The following is a 27,249-nucleotide window of genomic DNA, read 5'->3' as shown; positions in this document are numbered from 1 at the left end:
AGTGGGCAAAAGATATGAACAGACCTGTCTTAGTCCACCTAGTGTTACTAACAGGCCACCAACCGGTACTGGGCCACGGCCCTCGGGTTGGGGACTACAGCCCTAGGCACCCTTTTGCCTGGGCAGCCACCAGAGGATAGACCAACCAGGAGGGTGGGGTTGCCATTAGGAGAAAGAAAGAAACATCATGCACAAAAGGGAATGTTGAATTTTCAAAATAGGTCTATATAACACCCCTAAACAGGATGCCTTTTCATTCTGATCGGTACCCAGCGAGTGGCCAGCAGGGAATGATCTCTTTCCAAGAAAAGCCATATTCAGTAACCAAAGAGTCCACCCCAACACTCAACAATACCAGATGCCTGTGGATGGCGGACTGTCTGAAAGGTCCACTGACTACCTTGAGCCCACTGTGATAAAAAGTTGTTAGACTAGATATGCCCAAAGAGCAGAAAATATGACAAAGATTAGTTTCAAGGGCCACAATGGGGTGGCCAGAATCAGCCAACTGGACTGGGACAACAACACTGTTACCTGAGAAAGTATCAACAGCAGTGAGCCAGCAGCCCCAAGAGTGGGTAGAAGGTTGGATGGACTCAATTGCCTCACCGTGTGCAATGTGGCCTCCTTCACTGAGAGACAAATGGCCCAATTTTTTTTTTTTTTTTTAGACAGAGTCTTGCTCTGTTGTCTGGGCTAGAGTGCCATAGCATCAGCCTAGCTCACTGCAACCTCAAACTCCTGGGCTCAGGCAATCCTCCTGCCTCAGCCTCCCAAGTAGCTGGGACTACAGGCATGTGTCGCCACGCCTGGCCAGTTTTTTTCTATTTTTAGTAGAGACAGGGTCTCACTCTTTCTCAGGCTGGCCTCAAACTCCTGAGCTCAAGTGATCCTCCCTCCTCGGCCTCCCAGAGTGCTAGGATTACAGGCATGAGCCACCACATCCGGCCAATTTTTTTTTATTTCAAAGTATTATGGGGGTACAAATGTTTTTGGTTACATGGATCACTTTCATAATGCTTGAGTCTGGGTTAAAAGTGTGCCAGTCACCCAGATAGTGTTCACTGTACCTGTTAGGTAGGTTTATGCCCATCCCCTCCTCTCCTCCCACTGCTTGATTTCCATTGAGTTTTACTTCCCTCTATGCACATGTGCGCTCATCAGTTAGTTCCAGTTTAATAATGAGTACGTGTGGTGTTTTTCCATTCTTTAGATACTTCACTTAGCATAATGGTCTCCAGTTCCATCCAAATTGTTGCAAAAGACATTAAGTCATCCTTCTTCATGGGTGAGTAGTACTCCATGGTATACATATACCACATTTTGTTAATCCGCTCATGAATGGATGGGCATTTGGGTTGACTCTGCATTTTTGCAACTGTGAATTGTGCTGCGGCACAGCTCAACTTTTATTAGGTGTCACAAGGCTGGCAGCGTGCAGTCGTAGCTTGTGCGTCTGAAATATAGTCCTCTACTTGGTGCCCTGTCTGAGGTCGTGGTGCCCAGTCCAGCAGCAAAGGTGACAGGCTGGGCAGTGCAGGCTCAATCCCCACCTTGATTCCAGTTGGTCTTGTCAGAGAATGGATCCTTACCACGAGCACCTACATGAGTGACCAAGAAGGTTCAATCAGCAGTTGTGATTTGCTTCCACAATTCATGGCCCCAAAGAGGGACACCTTTAATCTGCCAGTCTGTAGTTTTCCATGTGGCAGCCCAAACAGCTAGGCCGTTGACAACAGCCTAAGAGTCAGTAAAAATAGGACAAGGCTCATGAAGGAGTATTGGCCAGAGCTATGAGAATAGCCTTGAGTTCTGCCCACCAAGCGGAGCGACCACAAGCATTTTCCACACCACACAGATGACACCTTGCTGGACACCACTGGGTTCAGCTTAGCCAAATCTTCAGTGAACTGGGCGCAGGCACCTAGGGGAACCTCTGTGAATTGAGAGCCCCATTGAGCTAGTGGGTTTGCTTTAGGCTGTGGAGCAGAGGGTAAAATTGCCCCCAAAAGAATAGCTGCCACTTTGTTTCATATACAGCCAAACGCCACAGGAGCCAGGCCAGCTGCATACTTAAATGTAGCATTGCTACCTTACAAAAGAGGCTTGTTGGGCCCTTCCCACACTCTTAGCTGCTGAGTTCAAGTTAACCCACCCCCAAAATGGGCATATTGGTCCCAAGGCCTTTATGGGGGTGTGTTGTGACTCATTTTGTCAGGTGTTCAGTTTTGACAAGAACCCAACAGCAAGCTAAGAGCTGCTTTTCAAAAGGGGTGTACTTCTTAGCCACATCAGGGAGGCAACAAATCCAACCCCCCCCCCCCGCACCAAGGGGTGCCTGCAAGTGGAGGTGGCCTTTGTTTGCCACACACTGTAATCAGAAAAATGATCAGAGAGACTTTTAGCTCAAATGTGTCATTAGGGTCGTGGGGTCCCAAAGATACGAGCACTTCCTTATGTGCAGCAATTGCCAATGGGTATAATCCTTTTCAGCATTCATGAACATTCATGTAAAACACCAGTGCCAATTGTACACTCAATGGGGAGGCCACAAGAACAAGTACATTGAATGGGCTCAAAGCCCTACCCAAAGGTCAGTCCAATCCTTTCTTCTCCTTGGAGGAGTGAGGGACATTCTTCCCATGGGAGGAAGGGAAGCTAGGAGACTTTCCAGCCATATCTGTTTTCTTTCTTGCATTTTCTCAGAAATGTGGTTATAGGCTTGATGCAGTGGCTCATGCCTATAATCCTAGCACTCTTGGAGGTAGGCAGGAGGATGGATTGGGCTCAATCAAGAGTTTGAGACCAGCCTGAGCAAGAGTGAGATTCCGTCTCTACTAAAAACAGAAAAATTAGCCAGGCCTTATGGTATGTGCCTGTAGTCCCAGATACTCGGGAGGCTAAGGCAGGAGGATCACTTGAGCCCAGGAGCTAGAGGTTGCTGTGAGCTAGGCTGATGCCACTGCACCTTACCCAGGGCAACAGAGTGAGACTCTGTCTCAAACAAACAAACAAACAAACAAACAAACAAACAAACAAACAAACTAAATGTGGTTATAGATTCTTTAGCACACACATAAACCTTCACACAATGATTCTTCCAACCAACATTTCCTTGGTGTGTATTACGTACAAGGAACTATTTTAAGTCCTGGGAATACAGTCATGAAGAAACCCATCTCTACTGCAATAGCTTGTGTTCTAGTGCGATCAGACCAAAAAAGGAAATAGATAATCACAATTTACACAATTATGGGAGTTTACTGGTTCATGCAGGATGGTAACAGTGAGTCTCGGAGACCTGAGGAGTGCAGGAAACCAGATAACGCAGGTATCTGGGGAAAGAGGGTTCTAGGCAGGAGGAAAGTATCACAAAAGCCCTACAGCTGGAGGCGTTGGGCAGCCTCTTGGCTCGGGGTTTGAATGGAGTGTTCGTGCCGCGTGACAGAGCAGCAAGACCTGTGCTGCCGGAGTGGGAAAACCCAGGAGGAGAGTGGAACACCAGGCCACAGAGGCTTGGGAGGGTCCTACACCATCTTCTAGATTGAACAGACGGTCCGGGGGTGGCAGTGGGCATGGCGTAGAAGCTGATAGATCATTTAAGAGGCAAATGTAAAAATCTGACATGCGAGGATGTAAGTTTGTCCAAAAGTGATAGTGTTGGAAGTGGGGGGCGGTGATTACAGTCTGGATAGGTTTCTTCGGATTATTTTGAAAAATATAACCATAGCACCATTAACACAGCTTAAAAAAAATAAACAACAGTGTGGTGGCACGTGCCTGTAGGTCCAGCTACTCGGGAGGCTGAGGCAGGAGTTTGAGGACTGCTTGAGCCCTGGAGTTTGAGGTTCTAGCCTGTGCAACAGAATGAGACCTCATCTCCAGAAATAACATAAAATAAATAAGTAACATAAAAATAAGACAATAAAGGGATAAAGAGGGAATAGACAGGAGGACAGAGCAGGAAGGGACTCCTGTGAAAAATAACTGGGTTGGTCAGTGTAAATGCAGTTATGCCAGCTCCTGTCTGCTAACTATTATTATTATTAGGATATTATTAGGATTCTATCCTCCTGCAGAGACTAGAGACAGAGGCCCTGGCCTTCCTGATAATTACATTTCAAAGGAAGAGCTTTCAGGTTCTTGAGACACTCAGAGTTGTAGGAGATACACATCTCAAAGGGACAGAGGAAGGATTTGTACTTACAAGCCCTTTTTAGTAAATGCTCTAAGAAATGGAGAACAAGCAGTGAATTCTGTTGACAGCCCTGAGCTTTAACACACAGGAACTCAAAAGGGGCTGGTTTGTCCCAGGGAGGGGGCCTTAGGCTACTAGAAGTCATGTTAGAGTGTGGTCTCTTGGTGCTTAGTGTTCTCGACGACAGTTTTTTTGTGGTTCTCAAATCAGTAACCAAGTAAGTTCTATCCATGGCAACTGACTGACATTCTCTCTTAAGTCTCTTTTAAGCTATAGCATCTTCCTTATTCTCCCCCATACAATTTTGTTTGCTAAGGAAACTGGGTCATTCGCCCTGTAGACACAGTCTGGGTTTTGCTGACTGCGTTTTCATGGGTTATTTTATGATGTTTCTCTGTTTCCTGTATTTCCCAAAAATTGGTAGCGAGGTCGAATTGCCCACTAGACATACAAGAGACAGCGAGTGGGTGGCTGGGTCTAAGCCTGGGAGACGGGACAGACGTCCAGGCTGGAGATATACACTAGAGAGAGGGTTGAAAGCCATGATGCCAGATGAGATGGCTGAAGGGACAAGGTGGCCAGACAAGAGGAACGTCAGAAAGCCCTGGGCACTCCCCCGTTTAGAGCCAGGGAGATGAGGGGGCAGCAGGAAAGAGATGAGGTGCACACCCAGCAAGGTGAGAGGGGCAGTGACCCTGAAGAAGGCATTTAAAGGAGGGAGCAATCTGTTGTGTCAAATGTGACTAATGGATTCGGTAAAAGGACTGAAAATTCACCACTGGGTTTGGCATAGGGCACGTCACTGGTCCCCTTGGCACAGCTGGTTGGCTGGAGCAGTGACAGGTTGGCTGGAATGAGAGGAGAGGAACCCGAGAAGGGAAGACAACTCTTTCAAGAAGTTTTGCCACCAGGGGGAGCCAAAAAAGGAGGTGACATTAACAACAGGAGGATGTGACTCTGAGGGCAAATCTGTTTCCAAGACGACCAGTACCAGCACACTGGAGTCCCCCTTATTGAAGGTTTTGCTTCTCTAGGTTTCAGTTACCTGTGGTCAACCTTGATCCGAAAATATTAAACAGAAAGTTCCAGAAGTAAACAACTCCTCAGTTTCACATTTCTTACCATCCCTCACTGTCCCACTCTGTCCTGTGAACCATCCCTTTGTCCAGCAGACCCACGCTGTAGGTGCCACCCACCCGGCAGCCATGGCATCGCCTGCTCCCAGCACCCAGGCATCGACGTTGACGTGGCTCAATGACCCACCTCCGGACAGACCTTTCTAAGGTCAACAGCAGCTTAACGCTTTGTCACAGTGCCTGCGTCCTTCACCTCTCTGCATCTCGTCATGCGGGCATTTCATCATCTTGCATCATCTCGAGAAGGGTAAGGTGCAAAAAGATATTTTGAGCGACCGAGAGACCACATTCACAGAACTTTTATCACAGCATAGTGTTATAGTTGCTCTGTTTTATTATTATTTATTGTTGTTAGTCTCTTACTGTGCCTCATTTATGAATCAAACTTTATCATAGGTATGTATGTATTGGGAAAAAACAGTCTATAGTAGGTTTGGTGCCATCTGCAGTTTCAGGCAACCACTGGGCTCTTAGAACATATCCACTGTGGATAAGGGTGACCACTGTATTTGTGTCCTGTGGGGCTGATCTAACAGAGGGGACTGATATGTGTGGGGTGGGAGGGGAGGTATTTGCTGGAGCAATATCCTTAGAGTGGACGAGAGGGAGTGGGATCTGGTGGCCCAGCCAAGAGTCTGGTCTCAGGGAAGAGCACAGACAGCTCTTTTTTAGAACAGGGTCTGGCTCTGTTGTCCAGGCTGGACTGCAGTGGCATGATCATAGCTCACTGTAGCCTCACATTCCTGGGCTCAAGTGATCCTCCTGCCTCAGCCTCCCTAGTAGCTGGGACTACAGGCACACACTACCTTACCGGGCTAATTTTTAAGGTTTTTGTAGAGACAGGGTCTTGCTATGTTACCAAGCTGGTCTCAAACTCCTAGCCTCAAGTGATCCTCCCACCTCAGCCTCTGGAAGTGCTGATATTATAGGGGTGAGTTGCTGCACCCAGCCAAGATTTAAATTTACCCCAAACTGGGGTTTTGTCCAATGAATATGACAGGAGAGCAAGGCAAGGGGACTGAGAGTGGATGCAATGAAGTGGATATACCAACAGCACATGGTATCTCAGCTGCAGGTTGAGGGTTTGCCTCTGTAAGTGATGTACGTTTTCCAACATGCCGTTGGAACTTCCCTGTCCCAGTTCAGGCATTCTTTTTTTTTTTTTTGAGACAGAGTCTCAAAATGCCCAGGCTAGAGTGCCATGGCGTCAGCCTCCCAAGTAGCTGGGGCTACAGGCATGTGCCACCATGCCCAGCTAATTTTTTCTATTTTTGGTAGAGACGGGGTCTTGCTCTTGCTCAGGCTGGTTTCGAACTCCTGAGCTCAAATGATCCGCTGGCCTCGGCCTCCTAGAGTGCTAGGATTACAGGCCTGAGACACTACGCCCAGCCAAACCTCTCCTTCTTATTCCTTCATCCAGTGAAAGGCAGTGTCCTTCTTGCTGTTCCCTCTGCCCAGAACACTCTCTGTCCCCTTCCGATCCTGCTGGTTCACTTCCTCAAATGATACCTCTCAATGAGGCCTGCCCAGCATGCCCTCCAAGCACCTGTCTCCTCCTAACACACTGCGTCATTCACGCATTTGTCCGGCTCCTCTCGCTAGAGCACCAGCTCCATCAGGACACAGACCTTTGCTTGGCCGCTAATGTGTCTAAACTCCTCCAGCTGTGCCTAGCATACAGTAGGCGCTTTCTTCAGGTGTGCCAGGGTCCAATGTAGCTGTGTGGTTCTCCAGGGGCAGGTGAAGCCCTGGAATTTCCTGATCCCTGGACTGCGGCTAAGGCAGAGCATTCTGGAACTCAGTAGAGCTCGAGATTCTCCAACTTGCTCCCCAGTATTGGGCTGAACCCAGGCTGGTGGGAGGTTCCATGGGAACCTTGCCTTCAAACTGGCCCCACCCCCTTTCAGGGCCCGCCCAAACCCGACTATAAAAGCCCTAGCCGCCCACCACTTGGGGGCTAGTGCCATCTTGGACTTAGCCCATCTGTAAACAGACATTAAAATAAACTAAATTTCTTTCATCTAGGCCTCGTGCGTTCCTCTGTCAGCATTTCTAACACCCAGGTGGATCAGTTCTATGATGTTCTGATTCCTGGAGGCTCAACCTATGGCTCATCCTTCAGCCTTCCAATGAGTTTATGAACACTTATCTTCCTGTATTTAAATCTTTTTATTTGTTTTGAGGCAGAGTCTCATTCTTTGCCTGGGGTAGAGTGCTGTGGTATCAGCCTAGCTCTCAGCAACCTCAAACTCCTGTGCTCAAGCGATCCTCCTGCCTCAGCCTCCCGAGTAGCCTGTAGAGGCATGCGCCACCATGCCCGGCTAACTTTTTCTATATATTTTTAGTTGGCCAATTAATTTCTATTTATAGTAGAGATGGGGTTTTGTTCCTGCTCAGGCTGGTTTCGAACTCCTGACCTTGAGCAATCCTCCTGCCTTGGCCTCCCAGAGTGCTAGGATTACAGGCGTGAGCCACTACGCCCGGCCAAATCTTTAAACCATTAAATGGACTGGTTTCTATTTTCCACGGATCCCTCGAAAACATACAAGATAAAGTCACCAGGCCAATGATGGATCAAGACTGCATTTTTTTCTGGTTAAGTCTTAAATGCAGATGAGCCAAATATTTTAATAGAAAAGTCCAACTTCTGACTCAGTTTTGGGGGAGATGGACCAGCAACGGTACCAGTGGAAGAGAACAGAGGAAACGCTTTGCAAGAGCAGAGGCAGAAGTTGGCTATGTAGAGGGGTTCCCAAAGCTGGCATTCTGGCTCCATATTTTCAGATGACACCCCTGAGACCCAGTCCCACTCTGGCCCCCACACTCCATCAGCAGAACCTCGGCAGGAACCTGTGCAGCCCAACCACAGTCCAGGAGGAGCTGTTAACATGACATACACGACATCTGTCACTAGCCACAGCCATCTTAGGAGGGGAAATGCTGCAACTGTGGCAGTATCCTGTGCTGGGATCAGGGATTGAAGCATAGCATGAACAAACTGTGTGTGCCATTCTTCCCACCACGCACCTTGCCTAAGAAATAAGCCTCAGTTGGACCACATGGGTAGGTATAAGGATTAAGACACTGTCTTCAATTCTTTCAGCCGGCTCCGAAGTATCTGAAACATAAGATGCTCATTAACTCGGAACAACTGGAGCTGGACTCAGCAGCTCATGCCTATGACTCCAGCACTTTGGGAGGCCCAGGCAGGAGGATCCCTTGAGGCCAGGAATTCAAGACCAGTCTAGGCTACATTTAAAAAATAAAAAACTGTATATATTTTTGAGCGAGATAGCATATATGACAAACGCACACAATTTATATCATTTTAAATAATATACAAAATTTTGGAGGCTGAAAGAATATACATTCAAATGTTAAAACTAGCTTATTTAGTAGAATAAAAGGGGGCTGAATGTTTAACAAAAAATTCTACCTAGATATGCTTTATGATTTTACAATACGGTATTTTTGAACATGGTGGCAGCAATTATGGGTCATCCACCCTCCTAACAAAACCTCATCTCACAAGCCACCGTGTGCCCAGTGCCAGGAGATCCACTGGTCTAACCCAGCACCCTTTGCCAGGGCCTGGTCCAAGGGTGGGGATGCCGCCTAGGTCTAAAAAGAGACACAGGGGCAAGTCTGCTGGGGCTTCTGCAGAATCTTCCTCCCTGGTGAGAGCAGAACAAGGAGAAAGCTCCTTTGCTGCTGTCTACTTTGCTTCCTGCTCTGGCTGCAGACACTGTCACTAGACAAATGACACCCAGAGCAGTGGTAGCCACTCTGCAATACTGAAGATGGCAGAGCAAACACACCTTAAGAAAATCCGGACGACGTTTTGGCTGCCAGTCAACTCTGGAACCACCCATCTCCAGACTTCTTGCTATATAAAATAAACATCCTCATTGCTTACGCCACTGTCAGCCTAATTTTCTGTTATCTGTGCTGATCACATCCTGTTATAGGCAAGTATTTGTCTGGCACTGAATATATACTTCATGTTCACTCTAATGTAAAAGCAACCCTATAAAAAAGCTACTAGTGTCTCACTCTTTTTAAAAAATTCTTTATTTTTAATTTTTACGGGCACATAATTGTTGTATATATTTATAGGGTACATGTGATGTTTTGATACAGACATATAATGTGTGATAATCAAAACAGGGTAACTGGGGTATCCATCACCACAGACATTTATCACTTCTTTGTGTAAGAAACATTTCAATTCTACTCCTTTTACTTATTTTAAAATATACAATAACTTACTGTTGACTACAGTCACCCTGTTGTGCTATCAAATATTACATCTTGTTCATTCTATCAACCTATATTTTTGCACCCATTAACCATTGTTACAGAAAATAAAATAAATACAACTGAGCTTAGGAAGGATAAGTGATTTTCACCCCCCTCCAAAGTTACCGGTGGAGTTGGATTCAAACCCAAGCCTGACACTAAAGGCCACACTATCATTTAATCATGTAGTTAAAAAAATGAACAAGCCTATCATTCTCTCTTTCTACCTCTAACAAAGTGTATATATACACAGATGCAGGTAGATATAAATTCACATCTATTTGCTCAAACATATGAATTTGGCTTTGGGTTCTTCTCTCCTGTTATTTGCATGTATTTGTTGGTAGAAATGTATACTTCAGAGGCTCCGCCAAGGAAGCAGACATGCCTCGTCCTTTGCGGCACTTTTATTGACAAGCTCTAATTTGCGCATTGGGATCTGAAGACAGGCCATGAGGACTTTCATGCAGTCATATGGTTCAAGCCCCAAGATATCTGAACGGGTGAAGTGAATATGAAAAGCGGTACATGCTCTTCCTCAAACCTTCTTGGAAGAGTCAAAGCACTAAAGACTGCAAACGCCCAACATCTAACGACACAGGGCCATTGAGTTCGTCCAAAAAAAGCAGATTATTTCTGAACCAAAGAAACAGAACAGAGAAAGAGGATTACAATGGAGACCCACTGGCAGTGCATCAGCTATTTAAGAGAAGAAAGCACTGAAGCCCAGAGCTAATCACACACAGCTCAGCATCGGACCTAACAGGGCTTCCACTGCACATGTTTCCAAGGAACCCTTTCTGCTCCAGTCCTCTACAATTCAAAGAGGCCAGAACAACACTATCCAACAGAGCTAATTTGAGCTTTCAGCTTTAGAGGGGCAATGTGGTCAGCAAATATTCAATAGCCGCTCATAGCTGCTGGCTGGGCAGCTTGAGGGGCTCTGTAGGAAAAGCCCCAAGCGATGAATGAACAAGCTGAGGAACTAAAAGGTGAGACTGAAGACATTGGAAACTCCTGGGGCCACTAGAATCAGGAAAAGGCAGTTCTCACTGAGCCCCTGTGGTTCATCCCCGTCTCAGAGGCCATGTGCCACGATGTGGGCAAAGGGCAGCTGTGCCACCAGCATCTAACAGCCACAGAATGCTGCAGCGTGAGGCCTTTCTCTAACCTGCAAACATCTCCTCAGCCCTGCTGTGAAGGGAAGAGAAAGAGAAGCTGTTCCTCCAGGGACTACACAGACTGCACTGACCTGGTGAAGGGAACAAGATCACAGATCTATAAACTCAGCTGCGAGCGAGGCCAGCTGGGACTAGGATCCATGTTAAGCAGGTGGCCCTGGCAGAGCTAGGACAGAAGGAGACAGAGGCAGGCCTCTCAAACTCAAACCTTTTGAAGTGGGAGGTCATCTGCCAAATGTCGAAGAGGCCATTATTCAATAAATCCCTACTTCTATCTTACCAAGATCTTATATGTGTTTGGGGGCGGGGAGGGGGGGCAGTGGGCAACATTTGATTTAGTGTGGTGATAAGTCACCGTGAGTACTTGCAAGTTTCCTTTGAGAACAATTTAAATATTTGGCAAGGTGCAGTGGCTCACATCTGTAATCCTAGCACCCTGGGAGGCCGACAAGGGAGGATTGCTTGAGGCCAGGAGGTTGAGACCAAGCTGAGCAAGAGCGAGACCCCGTCTCTACTAAAAATAGAAAAAATTAGCTGGGTAGCACATGCCTGTAGTCCCAGCTACTCGGGAGGTTGAGGCAGAAGGATTGCTTGATCCAGGGAGTTTGAGGTTGCTGTGAGCTAGGCTGATGCCACGGCACTCTAGCCCAGGCAACAGAGCAAGACCCTGTCTAAAAAAAAAATTAAATATTTAAATAGAAGCTAGAAGAATGCTGGCTACTAATTGTGGGGTGTGGATGTGGGTAAACCAGTTCTGGACCCCCCATGTCATGCAAAGGCATTTGTAGGCGGGTGCTGGGAGGAGTCTCTGACTCCTTCCTTTCTACAAGAACCTACAGCTAGTAACTCGCACAGGAAGTACTTAGCTAAGAGTAACCAGGAGATCTTTCTGCTGTTCCTCAAAAAAATAAAAATAAAATATAGTAACAAGAAGAAAAATGCATAGAATATCTTGAACTTGTGCACTTGGAGCACCAGGCCCAGGCTGGAATGGGACGGGGTAAGCAGAAGCAGGGAAACGGGCAGCTCCAGCCACTTTCATCTTGCAGGTAAACAGACTCAGGCAAAGGAAAGGGAAACTCATTTCCTGAGCGCCTACTGGGTCTAGCCTTGTGAGACGAGTCTCCCCTGTGATACCCCATTAAACCTCACGCCAAGCCCACGAGGTAGGTATTAACTCGATTTTTGTCGGCTGAGGGATACGAAGCTCAGAAACGTTAGGTCGTTTGTCCAAGAACACAAGACTAGGACCTGCTGAGCTGGGCCCGAGCACGTGTGTCTGAGACTACATCCCTGCTCCCTCCTCCGCTGCCTCCCAGGAGGAAGGAGGCTGCACAAGCAGAAGCCGCAGCCCCCACACTTCCGGGCCCCGGGCCCGACTGCCACCAAGAGGAGCCCACACCTTTCCACAGGCCCTCTCCCTCCTCCTCCTCTTCAGGAGGATGCGGTCAGTTGAAGAGATTGAGACATAAATACTAAAATAAATAGCAGGGGCGAGTCCCCAGCAGCAAGGATGTGCAGTATACACGCTGTGCGAAGGTCACCGTGCCATTCACGGTGACTGCAGGAAAAAGTTGTGGGCCCCAGGGGAACTGGGACAACGGCTGCCAAAGGCTGGAGTGGGTGGGCTCAACAGGCCCCTTCTGGGTCGCTCAGATTAGAGAACAAAACGTCTGCAGCAGGCAGCAGCCGTGGGCACAGTCACCATCCTCCTCCATCTGCTCATTTTACCGGTGTTTGTGATCCAAGAGGGACTCGAAATCGGGGGAACATACGAGTTTGTGCTTCACATGTCCCAGGACTGTCATATCCCCCGTCCTACTGTCTCCAAGACCCACGGACACCAGCTCCTGCCAATGGACAGAGACAGTGATGAAAGCCACAACCATGCGCCCTGTGCTCAGTCCTGTGAATCTGAATGGGACACTCCCAAGAACCTCCTCCTTACTTAGCACGGGCTCAACTCCTCAACCCCTTCGGGGGCCTCGTCCCGACCCTGCAGGGCACTCACCTGCAGGAAAGAGCAGGTGGTTCCCATGGTCACATCCAAGGTCACCTTGCCCAGGAGGAGCTGCACCTTTCCCGACTTGCGGATGAGTAGCTTGCCAACCTGCCCCTCTGTCAGATCAGCCAGAGTACAGGCGTTCTCAGCCAACCTGGCTTCCTGTGGAGAAAGAAAGGGGGTAGAAGTTGAGCAAACAGCTCTTTCCTTGTCTTTCATGAATGAACCCCATCCCACCTCCTGGAGAGAGGCATTGGCAGCAAAGGTCAGAATGAGCTCCTCAAAGAGGGCCTTTTCCCAGGACTCCCTGCCACTGGTTAAAGAACAAAACCCACAGCAAACAGATGGACAAAATATCAGTAACTGCTAAAGCAGAGTGATGGTTGAAACCAGCCTGATCAAGAGCGAGACCTGGTCTCTACTAAAAATAGCAAGAAATTAATTGATCAAGTAAAAATATATATACAAAAAATTAGCTGAGCATGGTAGCACATGCCTGTAGTCCTAGCTACTTGGGAGGCTGAGGCAGGAGGATTGCCTAAGCCCAGGCGTTTGAGGTTGCTGTGAGCTAGGCTGATGCCACGGCACTCTACTCCGGGCAGCAGAGTGAGACTCTGACTCAAAAAAAAAAAAAAAAAAAACCAAATAAATAAATAAAGCAGAATGATGGTACCTGGAAGTTTATGTTCTCTCATTTAAATATGGTCGAGGTTTTTCATTATACATACAATTGGGGTCAGAAGTACAAGCCCCCCGGCCCTTGCAGGTACCAAGAACAAAAGGCCCATATTCTCCCGTCCAGCTGGGCGGCACACCTTTGCTACACAGGTCACTATTTCCCCCACTGGCTCCCACCCTCACACGATCACAGGACTCGCCCCTGGGCATACCCGGTCTTTTTCCTGCTTAATGACTACCATTTGCCCATCCTCGCCCTGCACTTCCGTCTTGATGGGCTTCACGTCCTGGGTGGGCGGCTGGCCGGGGAGGGTGTCTGGCAGCTGGAGGAACAGCAGCTCTTCCTCCTTGGTGAGGCTCAGCTCCCTGAGCAGCTCTGCCACAGACACGTCCTTCAGCAGGCCTGGGGTCTTCCTGGCTGCTCTCGGAGGAGCCTTCATCTTGGCCTCCTCCTCCTCATCTCGTGGCTCCTCTTTCACTGCTCGGACGAGACAACGAAGGGCTATCACATGGCCCTCCCCACCGCCTCACTGTTCCCAGCCCTTTGCCCCCGTCTGCTCCCTTGTCACTGGAGAGCTGGAAGGAGACACGGGTTATGGAGAGGGGCAAGAGACAGCACATTCGTGAGTTGTGTGATTTATATAAAAAGGGACATCTGGGGCTGTTCCACTGCTCCATGTCAACAAGTGAACCCTCTGAGAGGGAGAATTTAGTGTGTCTGCTTCGCTCAGGTGCTTTATAGCTGGAACAGGAGCGGGCCTCCTCAGGAGCAGTGGTCTCAGAGTCTCACGTGAGGGATTGGTTGGGGAGTGACGGGGTGGCAGCCATGAAAACGGAGATGAGAACTTAACTGACATGGGTACCTTTCACAACAGGCCCGTCCACCTCCATGTCCTCGTCTTTGGGGCCAGCCAGCCAAGGTTTAACATCTGGTTCTTCACTCTCTTCCTTAAAAAGCCACCCTGAGTGAGCCAGTGGCAGCTGTACAGGCATGTTTCGAGCGTCATTCCTCAGCCCAGGGTCATCTATGAACTGCCAAAGAAGAGTGTGTGTGTGGGGGGGGGGGTGTCACACAGCCAGCACACCCACCTGGATTGCAGTCTGCTTCTAACCCAAGACCCCTGCTGCTCGCCAAGATTCCAGGACATCACCAGTGAGCGATTCTGCCCCTTCCCCCAGCGCCCGGTACCCACGTCATCCTTCTCCAGCATGCGCAGGATCTGCTTCGTTTCTTCATCCGTCTCCCTCTTCTCTTTTTTGATGTTGATGATATGAGAGGGTCCCATGTCTGACACATCCACTGTCTTATCCCAGTTCCCTGTGAGAAATCAGCCAGGTCACTAGGGATACATAGGAAGAAGGAGCAAAAGAATTCCACTGCTCTTGCCCTTCGCTTGGGCAGTCTGAACTGAAAGCCACTAGTGACAACTTCGTACCTTTTTTCTTCATCATTTCAGCCGGGCCCTGCTCAAAGATGGAGTGGGACTGGATCACTTCTGGGCGGCCCCGGCCCCGCCCATGCCCCTCTCGCTGTCGGTCTCTGTCCCTCTCGCGCTTCTCCTTCTTCACAGTCACTTCTTCCTTGGGCCTGGAAAACAGAATGGATTAAGGGAAACCACTCACTTCTCGTGCCTCAAAAACCTGCTGTTACTCTCCCATACCACTTCATGCCAAGTGAGTGGAGAGTTTATGAGCCAATAACTCCACGATGACAAGCCGAACCCAATTCTAAGTCTTGTGCTTTTCTCACTTCCCAGATGAAGCAGCACCCTTTCAGTTTGCTTTACTTTATCTTCTTGCCCAAAAGTGTAGGTATTTTTTTTTTTTTTTGGTTTTGCACTGACTGAAAGTAGGAAGGCTGTAATTCAAAGCAACTTAAGGGAAAGCATGATACATATTTGTTTAAACTAGTGGTTCTCAACTCTGGCTGTAAGAGACAATCACTTTAGGCGGGGCGCAGTGGCTCACACCTGTAATCCTAGCACTCTGGGAGGCCAAGGCAGGTGAATCGCTCAAGGTCAGGAGTTCAAAAGCAGCCTGAGCAAGAGCGAGCCCCGTCTCTACTATAAATAGAAAGAAATTAATTGGCCAACTAAAAATATATATAGGAAAAAAATTAGTCAGGCATGGTGGTGCATGCCTGTAGTCTCAGCTACTCAGGAGGCTGAGGCAGAAGGCTTGCCAGAACCCAGGAGTTTGAGGTTGCTGGGAACTCGGCTGATGCCACTGCACTCTAGCCCGGGCAACAGAGTGAGACTCTGCCCTCCACCCCAAAAAGAGACAATCCCTTCAATCTACTGCAAATAAATTAAATCACAATTTCTAGAAATGGAGCTGTAGGGATCAGTATTTTTTTTAAAGCTTGTACATTAGAATCACCCGGGAGCCAGGATTAAAAATCATTAATGAAAAGAACTAAAGACACAAATTTAAATTTCTGAGCCATACACACCTAGTCACTTCCCCAAAGCCCCAAATTCAGGGCAAGTATTCAGAAGGTCTAGCTACTTACTCTTCCTTGATCTTCCGACTGATGATATTTGGGGTGAAGGTTTTCTGAAAGCAAAATACAGGAGTCACTGATGTGTTTAAATTCTGACCCCAAAGTACAGAGGAAAATAAAAACTCCCAAAGGGCATCTCCTATGGACCAAGACTACCATGGCTCTCTTCTGCACATTCCACACTGTTGTCAGAGTTTTACAGTGACAGACATGTGCCTGTCTGTGGGAGGACCACATGCTGTGGTGGCAGTGGAGTTTCACATTGAAGAAAGGGACACCAAAAAACAATTTTATTACAACCAGCAGCCTCAGCTTCTATCCTGAAAGGAAAACCTCTGGGACTTCTAAAAGCAAAGGAATTTATCTAAACTCACCTCTAGTCCTTAAACTGCAACAGAGACCATTACCAGGACCAGCTCTAGCAGAAGGCTTAAGTAGGAAAGTTAGGAATCTGCCAGCACTCACAATTATATGATACATTTCAATTGTCACCAGATTTTCCCAAGGCAAAGTCTTTAAAACCTGGCTGCTTTATGCTTCTGTCATCCTGTCCCCTCATCCATTTCTAAGCTGCTCTTTACAACAACAGTCATATACATAATGGGAGAGACCACAGAGTCTATTATGTCATGCCTAGGATTCAGTACATTCTAGATAATAAGTATGCACACTGGGACAGTGGAGAATTCTGAATCCCCTAAAACTGCAAGCAAAGTTTATGTCTGCCTGGCTTTTGATTTCTTAAAGGTGTCCAAAACACACAATAAAAGTAAGTAAACATGCTAAAGTTGCTTTTGAATGTCTTCAACTAATTAGTATTTTCTGTCCTTCAGCCACCTCTGAGAATCACAGTATCTTGTACCCAGTACTTAGACTTGAAGAAGGTAGGACAGGCTCCCTAGAACTTGAAGAGGGTTAGACAGAAGTTTGTGGACAAGATTCTTAAGGCCCAACACCACACCTGGCATACAGTAGGCTCGACTCGAATGTTAGAATCCCAGGGCCTGGAATTCAAGGTGGTTGGGTACCTTCTTGACTCCCCCGAGGGTGAGGTCCCTTGATCGGATGGAGGGAAGGCGGCCTGGGGTGAGGGGGAGCGCTGGCCGCCGGCCGATAAGCCCCCGCGCCCCAGACAAGAGGGGTCGGGACCCTCCTGGAGCGCTGGGCTCGCCCGCGGCGTTTCCGTCCGACATGATGCCTGGGAGAAAAGGTGCAACGAAATCACTAGAGAACACCGACATGCGGACCCTGGCGGGAACGCCACCCACTTGGCCTTCCGCCCCCGTCAGGGCGTCCCTCTGGTGGCATCTCAACTCCTCCCCCTCCCACGTGGCGAGACTGCCCGGACCACCCCGGCTGGCGCCTTTGGCTCGCGAGCTGCGCGCTCGCCTAGCCGTGCGACCACGCACGAGGCCGGGACCCACCCGGGCTGCAGCTCCACACCGCGCGTCACGACTTCACCTCCGACGCGACCCGCCGCCAGCCCTCGGTCTTCGCGCCGGGCGGAAGTCTGCGTGGCAAGGCCTGGGCACCGCCATCTTGCCGCGGGGCGGAAGTGACGTTCGGGAGGCGGGACTGGGCCACAGTATTTATCAGGCGGCGCCTCACTCCCCTCCGCCTTCTCTTCCCGGTTCTTCCCGGAGTCGGGAAAAGCTGGGTTGAGAGGGCGAAAAAGGATGAGGGGAGCGGTCTAGGGTACGCTACGGGGCGGTGCTCGGGGGTCTTGGCCCCGGGCGGGGTGGGGACGCCGAGCTCAGGGTCAGGGGCCTGGGCGGCTGCCACGCCGCAACGCGAGAACTCGCTGCGGCGGAGCCCCTGGGAGCACTGGGGTCGCCGCTTGGGATGGGGCAAGGGGCAGAGAGCGATACCCGGACTCAGAGTCGGAGAGCCCTGGGCCAGGCCGAGCCCCAGCCGCAGGCTCTCGGTGGTGACCTTGGAGTGGTCACTGTACCTCTGGGCAGCGGCTTCGCCCTCGCGCGGGGCCCGCTTCTCTGGAGTCCGGGCGGGGTCCTGGGGTGAGGCAGCCCCGGGACAGCTGCAGCGGACCGGCCGCTGCCTAACCGCAACTGTCCCGGGCTCACGACTGCGAGGGCCCGTCTGAGCGCTTTTGGTCAATGCCTGGAAGGAATCGCAAAACGAAGTTTGCTCTACTGTTGGAGGGACTAATTTGAAGAACTTTTATGGACTCCGACGTTTGCAATTTAATATAAGAAGTGTCCTTTAATGTTGTCCCCCCACCCCCTCCAGACAATATAAAAATCATGTAACAACATAACGGAGAGTGTGAGGAAAGAAAACCATTTGTGCCGGAATTCCATGTAGAGCTCTACTATTAAAATTTTTGTAATATATTCAGCCCCCTTTACTCAGCTTGCGTTTTGTACCACAGTTATATATCGTCCTTCTTCGAAGAACCTTTTTTTTTTTTTGAGAGCGGGTCTCACTCTGTTGCCCAGGATGGAGTGCAACGGTGTAATCATAGCTCAACTGCAACTTCTAGCACTCCTGGGCTCAAGCGATCCTCCTCCCTCAGCCTCCAGAGTAGCTGGCATTACAGTTGTGCGCCACCTGGCCTGGCCTCAAATAACACTTTTTCATTGTTTCATCAATGACTGTAATTCTCTGGTGGCTATGTCATGATTTACCTATTTCTCTGTTTGGACGTTTAGATTGTTTCTTTTTCCTGTTGTAATTAACGCTGTTTGTTTGTTTTTCCTCTTTTGGATTATATCCCTAGGACAGATTTCCAGACCTGGGATAATTGGCCAAAAAAAAGATGTATAAGTTTTTTAAAGTAAACTTATTTTGAGATCATTGTAGATACATATGCTGTTGTAAGAAATAATGCACAGAGATCCCAAGAACTGTTTACTCAGTGTCCCCCAATAATAACATCTTGCAAAACTATCCTACATTATCACAACCAGAATATTGACATTGGTACAGTCAAGATAAAAGACATTTCCATCTCCACAAGGATCCCTTTTATATACACACCTCCCTCCACCCACCTCCTCCCACCACTAATCTGTTCTCCAGTTCTATAATTTTGTTATTTCAAAAGTGTTATATAAATGGAATCATACAGTATGTGACTTCTTGAGATAGCTTTTTTCACTCAGCAGAAGTCCCCGGAGATTATCCAAGTCATTGTGTATATCAATAGTTCATTTCTTTTTATTGCTAAGTATCCTTGGTTTGTTTAACCATTCACCCTTTGAAAGGCATCTGGGTTGTTTCCTCTTTTGGGTTATTATGAATAAAGCTGCTATGAAAATATATGTACAAATGTTTGTGTAAACATATATTTTTATTTCTCTGGGATAATTGCCCATGCGTACAATTGTTGGGTCTTATGGTAGATGTATCTTAGTTTTATTAGAAACTGTCAAATTGTTTTCCACAGTGGCTATGCCATTTTGAACATGCACATTTTGATTCCTCATTCATATAGCTAAATTGCTTTCAAGAAGGGTTGTGCTAAAGTGCATCACTGCTAAGATAATAAACATGAATGAGAACATACATAGAGTATATAAGAATATATGTAATATTAATATTTCACCACATCCTTTTGAGTTTTGGCTCTTAAAATTTAAAACTTTTGCCAATTTAATAATATATTAATATTATATTAATAGTTTTCTATGTTGGTTTCTAACCAACAGACTTTTTTCAACTTCTTTTCTCCATATTGATGTTAACAATAATCAAGCCAAACCAAACTAAACGTTCCTGTCCCCTACACTGAGCTACACACAGCCTTTAGCTTCTGCCTAGAGAACTGGATGAGGCCAGGCGAGGTGGCTCACGCCTGTAATCCTAGCTCTCTGGGAGGCCAAGGTGGGGGGGATTGCTCAAGGTCAGGAGTTTGAAACCAGCCTGAGCAAGAGCAAGACCCCCATCTCTACTATAAGAAGAAAGAAATTAATTGGCCAACTAGAAATATATATAGAAAAAATTAGCCGCGCATAGTGGCTCATGCCTGTAGTCCCAGCTACTCGGGAGGCTGAGGCAGAAGGATTGCTTGAGCCCAGGAGTTTGAGGTTGCTGTGAGCTGGGCTGACACAACAGCACTCACTCTAGCCTGGGCAACAAAGTGAGACTCTGTCTCAAAAAAAAAAAAAAAAAACTGGATGAAATTACTTTGATTTCATTCTCTTGGGCTTTGAGGTTAACCAGCCTTTTAGCAGCTTCATTTTTGTTTGTTTTGTTCTGTATTTTTACAAAGATACTTATTCATTGCAGAAAATTTGGGAAAATATTATTTATCTATTTTTAGAAATAGGGTCTTGCTGTGTCGCCTGGGCTGGAGTGCAGTGGTGCCATTATAGCTCACTGCAACCTCAAACTCCTGGGCTCAAGCGATCCTCCTGCCTTAGCATCCCAAGTAGCTGGAACTACAAGCATGTGCCACCATGCCCGGCTAATTTTTCTTTTTTGTTTTTGTAGAGATGGGTATCTTGTTCTTGTTCAGGCTGGTCTTGAACTCCTGACCTCAAGTGATCCTCCCTGCCTCAGCCTCCCAGAGTGCTAGGATTACAGGCATGAGCCACTTCCATCATTTATTTAACCAATTTCCTTTTGGTAATGTTTATTGAGTTTCCACAGCATTGTTCACCCCTGAAAGGAGAAGAGGAGAGAACACTTAAATAGGGCCTTCTGTTTTTGACACTTTGGTGGTTACTTCCTGACAATGATTATTATACTTTCCCTTCAAGAATATTCTCCAACCTTCCCTCTAATTGAGCTAATATACTTTATACTTTCAGTACCATTGTGCTTTCTTTTTTTTTTTTTTTTTTTTTTTGAGACAGAGTCTCACTTTGTTGCCCAGGCTAGAGTGAGTGCCGTGGCGTCAGCCTAGCTCACAGCAACCTCAAACTCCTGGGCTCAAGCGATCCTTCTGCCTCAGCCTCCCGAGTAGCTGGCACTACTGGCATGTTCCACCATGCCCAGCTAATTTTTTCTGTATATATTAGTTGGCCAATTAATTTCTTTCTATTTATAGTAGAGACGGGGTCTCGCTCTTGCTCAGGTTGGTTTCGAACTCCTGAACTCGAACGATCCGCCCGCCTCGGCCTCCCAGAGAGCTAGGATTACAGGCGTGAGCCACCGCGCCCGGCCCCATTGTGCTTTCTTACTTTACTTGTCCCCCTACTTTCTCTCCTTCATTTTCTCCCAAAGAGTGTTTAGTCTTTCATCTAGACTCAAAGGAAACTTGTAAATTATTAGTAGCCAAACCCTGTGTAATGGACATGATTCTAGCAAATCTTAATTTGTTATTAACAACATTTTATCGCATTTTATTTTCACAAGTCTCTTAAAGAGATTACTATAATAAACTCATTCTTTTCTGACAATTAACTCAATGAAACTAATAACCAAACTCTTAAGAATAAATAGAGTTTTTGGGTCTAAGTGCAACTTTGGGAAGGTATGAACAGACGCTGTCAAATGCCTGTTCCTGTGAATTCTTTTTTTTTTTTTTTTGAGACAGAGTCATTCTGTTGCCTGGGCTAGAGTGCTGTGGCATCAGCCTAGCTCCCAGCAATCTCATACTCCTGGGTTCAAACAATTTTCCTGCCTCAGCCTCCCAAGTAGCTGGGACTACAGGCATGTGCCACCATGTCTGGCTAATTTTTTCTATATATTTTTTAGTTGTCCAGCTAATTTTCTTTCTATTTTTAGTAGAAATAGGGTCTCACTATTGCTCAGGCTGGTCTTGAACTCCTGAGCTGAAATGATCCACTCACCTCGGCCTCACAGAGTGCTAGGGTTACAGACATGAGCCACTGCACCTGGCCTGTTCTTGTGAATTCTTGATGGGCAGTGAAAACATGAAATGAATAAGGAACTGTTTTGATATGTATTGGAAGAAGAAAAGGAATGTGTGGTATGAGAACACTGCCCAAGTTCAAGCTATTACATGTTCTTGATGCGTAATTTATCCTAATTGATTTGCATCATTCTGCAGACCATTCTTTTGCTGATTCCTCCTTATCGCCTTGACCGCTACACATTGGAGAGCTCTAAGATTCTGTCTTCGGAATCCTTCCCTTTTCCCCCTATATTTACTCCCTTGGCAGTGGTCCAGTTGCTTGGCTTCAAACAGTGTACTGTATATTGATGACTCCTAAATGCTTATGTGCAGTCTGGAGCTCTCTGAATTCCAGGTGTGTATCTCTACCTATTCCATACCTCCTTCGCTTGGATGTCTCCTAGGCATCTTAAACCTATGTACACATCCAAACTTTTGATCTTCCTCCTTGGACTACTCCTCCAAGGGGGTACCCATCTCAGTAAATAGCAACTGCATCCCTGTAGTGGTTCAGGTTAAACATCTTGCGGTTCTTCTTGACGCATCTCTTTCTCTTATGCACTACATCTAATATGTCAGCTCTTCAATACATATCTGGGATCTTACTCTTTCTTGCCACCCTGGCGCAGGCCACCATCAGTTTTGGCCCTGATTATCTTAATAGCCTCCGAACTGGCCTCCTTCCACCTGGCCCCCTCCCCACCAGTGTAGTCCCCACATAGTGCCACTGACATATTTCACATTAGGTCACATCTCTGGCTCTGCACTTCCCAAGGGCTTCCCATATCAGAGTGAAAACCAAGAGCTCTAGAATGGCCTACGCAGCCCTGCATCATCTGCCCCTCCGCCCACCATCTCTCTGGCCTCAACTCCTTGCACCCTTGCATAGTCTGCTCACTCACTGTCCCGGCCGCACTGGCCCCTAGTGCTCTTTCTGGACCATGTCGGGCATGCTTCTGCCTCAGGACCTCTGCACCTGCTCCCCGGAATTCTCTTCCCTCACACGAGTCTGCATGGCTCCCTCCCTCCCTTCAATCAGAGTTATTTTTTGTTTGTTTTTTTTTTAAATCCCAAAGTCTCCTTCTCAAAGAGACCTTCTCTGATGTCCCTATTTAAAATCAAAACTCCCCACCCACCATGATATTTCCTGTCCGTATTTACTGATTTATTTTTCTCTATAGTATTCATCGCCATTTAATAGACAACAGAATTTATTTACTTACTTATTTAAGTGTCTGTCTCCCCCCCCCACACACACACACACTGGAATGTAAGCCCCATAAGAGCAGGAATTTTGGTTTCCTCCTCCCCCTGCCCCAACTGCAGTATCCTCATTGCCTACAACAGTGCCTGGTACCTAGTTAGGCACCCACTACATTTTCTTTTTAATGGAAGAATGAATTCTAGTTTGTAGTAAGACCAATTGGAAAATCTGGATGTGCTTTAGAAAAATAAGGGCAGACTGATTCCAGGAGGTAATTTAAAGTCAGTGCTAATGATGTAAAAGCCATCTTTGAGTTGTATTTTCATCTGTCTTCTCTATAGTTTCTTCTGTAAATAACTCTCTTAATAGAGTAAGTGTGGCAAATATTGAGTGAGTTTAGACATCATGGCAGTAGCTTGTGTTCAGCATGTCTAACTCTTGTCCCAGTGCCTGCCATGCTGTGCTCAGTGGCATTTTGTATTTCCTACATTGTGTTCTTCCACATCAGGTATAATTTACTATTCTAATACCATGATTCTACATGAGTCTTTCGACTTCTTGTTTCACTTGCAATTCCCTTTCATCATTGTTCTTGATCTTTTCCCCTTGAAGTTTCTTTTTTTTTTTTTTTTTTTTTTGAGACAGAATCTCACTGTGTCACCTGGGCTAGAGTGCTATGGCATCAGCCTAGCGCACAGCAACTTCAAACTCCTGGGCTCAAGCGATCCTCCTGCCTCAGCCTCCCGACTAGCTGGGACTACAGGTGTGTGCCACCACGCCCCATTAATTTTTTCTATTTTTAGTTGCCCGGCTAATTTTTTTTCTATTTTTGTAGTAGAGATGGGGTCTTCCTCTTGCTCAGGCTGGTCTCTAACTCCTGAGCTCTAGTGACCTTCCCACATCAGCCTACCTGAATACTAAGATTACATGTGTGAGCCATCATGCCCGGCCATTATGTAAGTTTTTAAAACAGCTAAAATATTTATTCTATTCTTTAGTTGAGTTAATGCTCAGAAATGTGTCTAGTGTTTAGCATCATTTTAATGCCCTTTAGTAAGTTCAAAATAGATGACTGGTGAGGATTGGAGGATGTCTAAACATAATTTCAAAAGGACAGAGTAAATAAACCCTGGGAAACCCGTGTGGCTCTTCTAAATAGTCCTTACTCACTCTTGTCATTGTAAACACATGTAAATGAACAAAGTGGTCTTTATGGACTGTTTGGATGTGGATGTATTCATTGACTCATTGAATCTCTGTACTTAGTTCAGCCATGGGGAAATACACACACACATTTTGAGTCTATAAAGTGCATAAGTCTGTAAATATTTTTTACTTATAGCCTCATTCTCTGTTACATCAGACTCTGTATTCACTATCCATCCTTCTACCATGAAGAATCTGGCCTTTGTACTCAGACCAGAATTTGAATACTAGTTTTACTACTTATGGGCTGAGTCTCTTTTTCCACCACCCACCTTTAAAAAGGGGGTTGATGAATCTCTCTCTCAAGGTTATGAGAATCACGTGCCTGGCACTGTGTCTTGGTGCTTAATAAATGCTTTGTTATTATTGTAAGATAGGTTAGATATAATGTCTAATATAGAAACTTTCCAACACACACACAAGTAAAGAGAATGGTTTATTGGGTCTCAAAGTACCCAGCTGCAGCTATTATCTACTGTTGTTTCATCTCTACACCACCGACTCCCTTGTCCCAGCTTATTTTGAAATAAATCACAGATATAATGTCTTTATCAACCCATAAATATTATAAGACATATCTCTAAGAGTAAGCACTCTTTTTAAAAAAATAGCCACAATATCATTGTCAAAGCTAATAATTCCTAAATATTATCAAACATCTAGTTAGTATTCAAATATCTCCATTTGCCACATAGGGTCTTTTTTTTTTTTTAACAGTTTGTTTAAATCAGTATCCAATTAAGGTCCATTCTCTTTAATATGTTATTGGAAATATAACTAAGGTATGGGATGAGATTTTGCTGTAAGAATGTTCATTGCAGCATTGTTTAGAATTGGGGGGGAAATAATCAAAGAAGGGTATGGGATTGCTCCCCCAAAAGGTATATGACCTGACAATAGAACATCGGACAGCAATTTTAAATGATACTGTAGAAAGATTATGTGATGACCAGAGAAAGCATTACAGAGTGAAACAAACAGGCCATAAAACAGCATTTTTACTTTTATACCGTTTTTGTTAATAAACTATGTGCCTATATTCTATGCCTGTTTCTGAATGGTGGGAAAATTAGAGATTTTAATTCTCTCTTAAATTTAAAATGAAATTTCTCATCTTTCTGCAATGATCATGTACTACTTGTGTAATAAAAAGTTATTAAAAATAAGAATGCCGCAGAAGTGCACCCTGGCAGTTGTTTGCTTGGTTTCACATGGAGTTAGTTATACTTGGCACGCTGCGTACTGTTCTTACCATGTGTTTTCCCTCGTGATCTGTAGAGAAGTCCTCCAAGGCAAGAAGAGGCAGAAGCTCTGGGAGGGCTGTGCCTTTACCTGAGGCTAGCGCAGCTCCACAAAGGGGCATTCAGATGGCCATTGTTCACTGCTGGGGCCCCATGACCTCATGCGGTCTCTGCATGCCACCCTGAGAAGGCGGGAGGCAGAGATGGGCTGGGACTGGTCTTCCTTTGACATAAGGGGAAACTGAGTCATAGAGCACCTGCCTTTTTGCTCACATTGGTCCCAGGGACAGGGTTTTTAGTCCAGACGTCTGGCGCTGGCCGTAACCACAAGGTCGTGTTCCGCATCTTCTCTGGGTTTCAAAGGTGTGTGGGGGCAGGACCCAGTCCTGTCTCGCCGAGAGAGTGCTTAATCCTGCCTCACTGTCACACGCCACGCTGCATTCTGCCGAGCAGGATCTGACCAAACTCGCTCGGGTTCTCACACCCCTGTAATGCGGGATTGGCTTCTGCTTGTCTTGCAGTCTGTGAACTCTTAGCTTTCTGCACAGTGTCACTTCCTCTGACCTTTGCTGCCAATGCCCACAGCCCCGAGTCCTTCTCAGCGAGTGTCCCTTATGCTCTGGTCACCCCTTCTCCGGCTCTCTGAAGCCTCACCCTGGGCCTGCGTTGTCATGTCTGCTGTCCTCACCAAGCCCTCCCCGACCCCACCCCACCCCTGTCTCCACGGCCCCCTCTGTGCCGGCTCTTCCTTCTCTGAGTCCCTGCCTGTGCCCTGCAGTCTAGCTACGTACTCCTTGCGGTCTGATTGTGCCATCTGAAAGCCACCTCTTCTCCCCTGGAAGACTCCGGGCTCCCTGCAGGCAGGCACTGTCAATCACAGACAGGTATGATAACATCTCCGACAGGTGACTGGCATTTCTTAAGTGCCAGGCCCAGAGCTGGGTGATTTGCCTAATCATCTCATTTCGTGATGCCAATAGACCTGTGTGATCCCATTTGACAGATGAAGAGACAGGTTGAGTCGCTTGTACGATGTCTCCCAGCTGCAAAGTGATAGAGCAGAAATTCTCACCACATCTGCCTGGCTGCAAGCCCACTGATTTCACTCCTGCATAGACCCTTTGTCACTGTCATTGCTTGACTCAAACGTTTCCTTGGGTGTTCTTTATGACGGACTGCCTCTGTGGGGTCCTTGTTTCTTGGTGTCTGCTGCCCACGCGAGAGCAAATATTACAATCTCTGGCCAAGGTGCCTGGGGCTGGGTTTCCTCCAAGCCCAGAGGGTTGGCTGGGATGAGAATGCTCAAAGCTCCCTGTGTCCTCCCACCCCCGCCTTCTCGCCTCTGTGCACCCCTCGCTATAACCTCTCTCTCCTGCCCCTTTCCACGGAGACACGGAAGCAGCCAGAGGCTTCTTGCTAGACAAGCAGGGTCCCTCGTGCTGCAGGTCTGATAGCTCTTGGCAGAGTCGGTAAGAAAATGGAGCCATGGACCAGTGAAAGGCCCCCAGGAGAGGATCCAGACCGAAGGCAGGGCGGCCCCCTGACTCCCACACCCCATCCGGACCCTTCCCCTTCACGAGGGCCCCTCCCCTTCCCCCAATCAGAATCCTTGTTTGGGGGCTCGAGCCCTGGGCTAAGCTCCACCCCTCTCCCAGCACCCTAAAGTTTGGGGGCTGCCTTCAAGTCAGAGATTTCCAAGTAGGGGAGTGTTGGAGGGACTTCTGAGGGCAGCTCATCCTGGAAGGATGGGGGACAGGCGGCAGCGGCTGCTGTCTCCAAG

At 47.2% G+C, this 27,249-nt stretch overlaps 1 protein-coding gene across 4 annotated transcripts; it reads right to left on the bottom strand.

Moving 5' to 3' along the window:
- Positions 1 to 900: 900 nt before the first annotated feature.
- On the bottom strand, positions 901 to 17,564 carry POLR3D (RNA polymerase III subunit D). Of its 4 annotated transcripts, XM_012739279.3 has the most exons (9): positions 17,422 to 17,564; positions 17,026 to 17,195; positions 16,007 to 16,050; positions 14,931 to 15,082; positions 14,688 to 14,812; positions 14,358 to 14,526; positions 13,707 to 13,972; positions 12,826 to 12,978; positions 902 to 1,601 (listed from the first exon to the last, which is right to left on the bottom strand). In XM_012739279.3, the coding sequence occupies exons 2-9, from the start codon at positions 17,188 to 17,190 to the stop codon at positions 1,413 to 1,415; spliced, it is 1,263 nt and encodes a 420-aa protein (XP_012594733.1). In that variant the 5' UTR covers positions 17,191 to 17,195; positions 17,422 to 17,564; the 3' UTR covers positions 902 to 1,412. The 4 variants fall into 4 exon arrangements, with proteins under 4 accessions (XP_075853505.1, XP_012594733.1, XP_012594735.2 ...); XM_075997390.1 differs by lacking the exon at positions 17,422 to 17,564 and having other exon boundaries at positions 901 to 1,601; positions 17,026 to 17,393; XM_012739281.3 differs by lacking the exons at positions 902 to 1,601; positions 17,422 to 17,564 and adding an exon at positions 9,384 to 12,664 and having other exon boundaries at positions 12,871 to 12,978; positions 17,026 to 17,387.
- Positions 17,565 to 27,249: the final 9,685 nt, after the last annotated feature.

The sequence above is a fragment of the Microcebus murinus genome, chromosome 24, assembly GCF_040939455.1.
Source record: "Microcebus murinus isolate Inina chromosome 24, M.murinus_Inina_mat1.0, whole genome shotgun sequence".
Taxonomy (NCBI): Eukaryota; Metazoa; Chordata; class Mammalia; order Primates; family Cheirogaleidae; genus Microcebus; species Microcebus murinus.
This window is presented reverse-complemented; position numbering and strand designations above follow the sequence as displayed.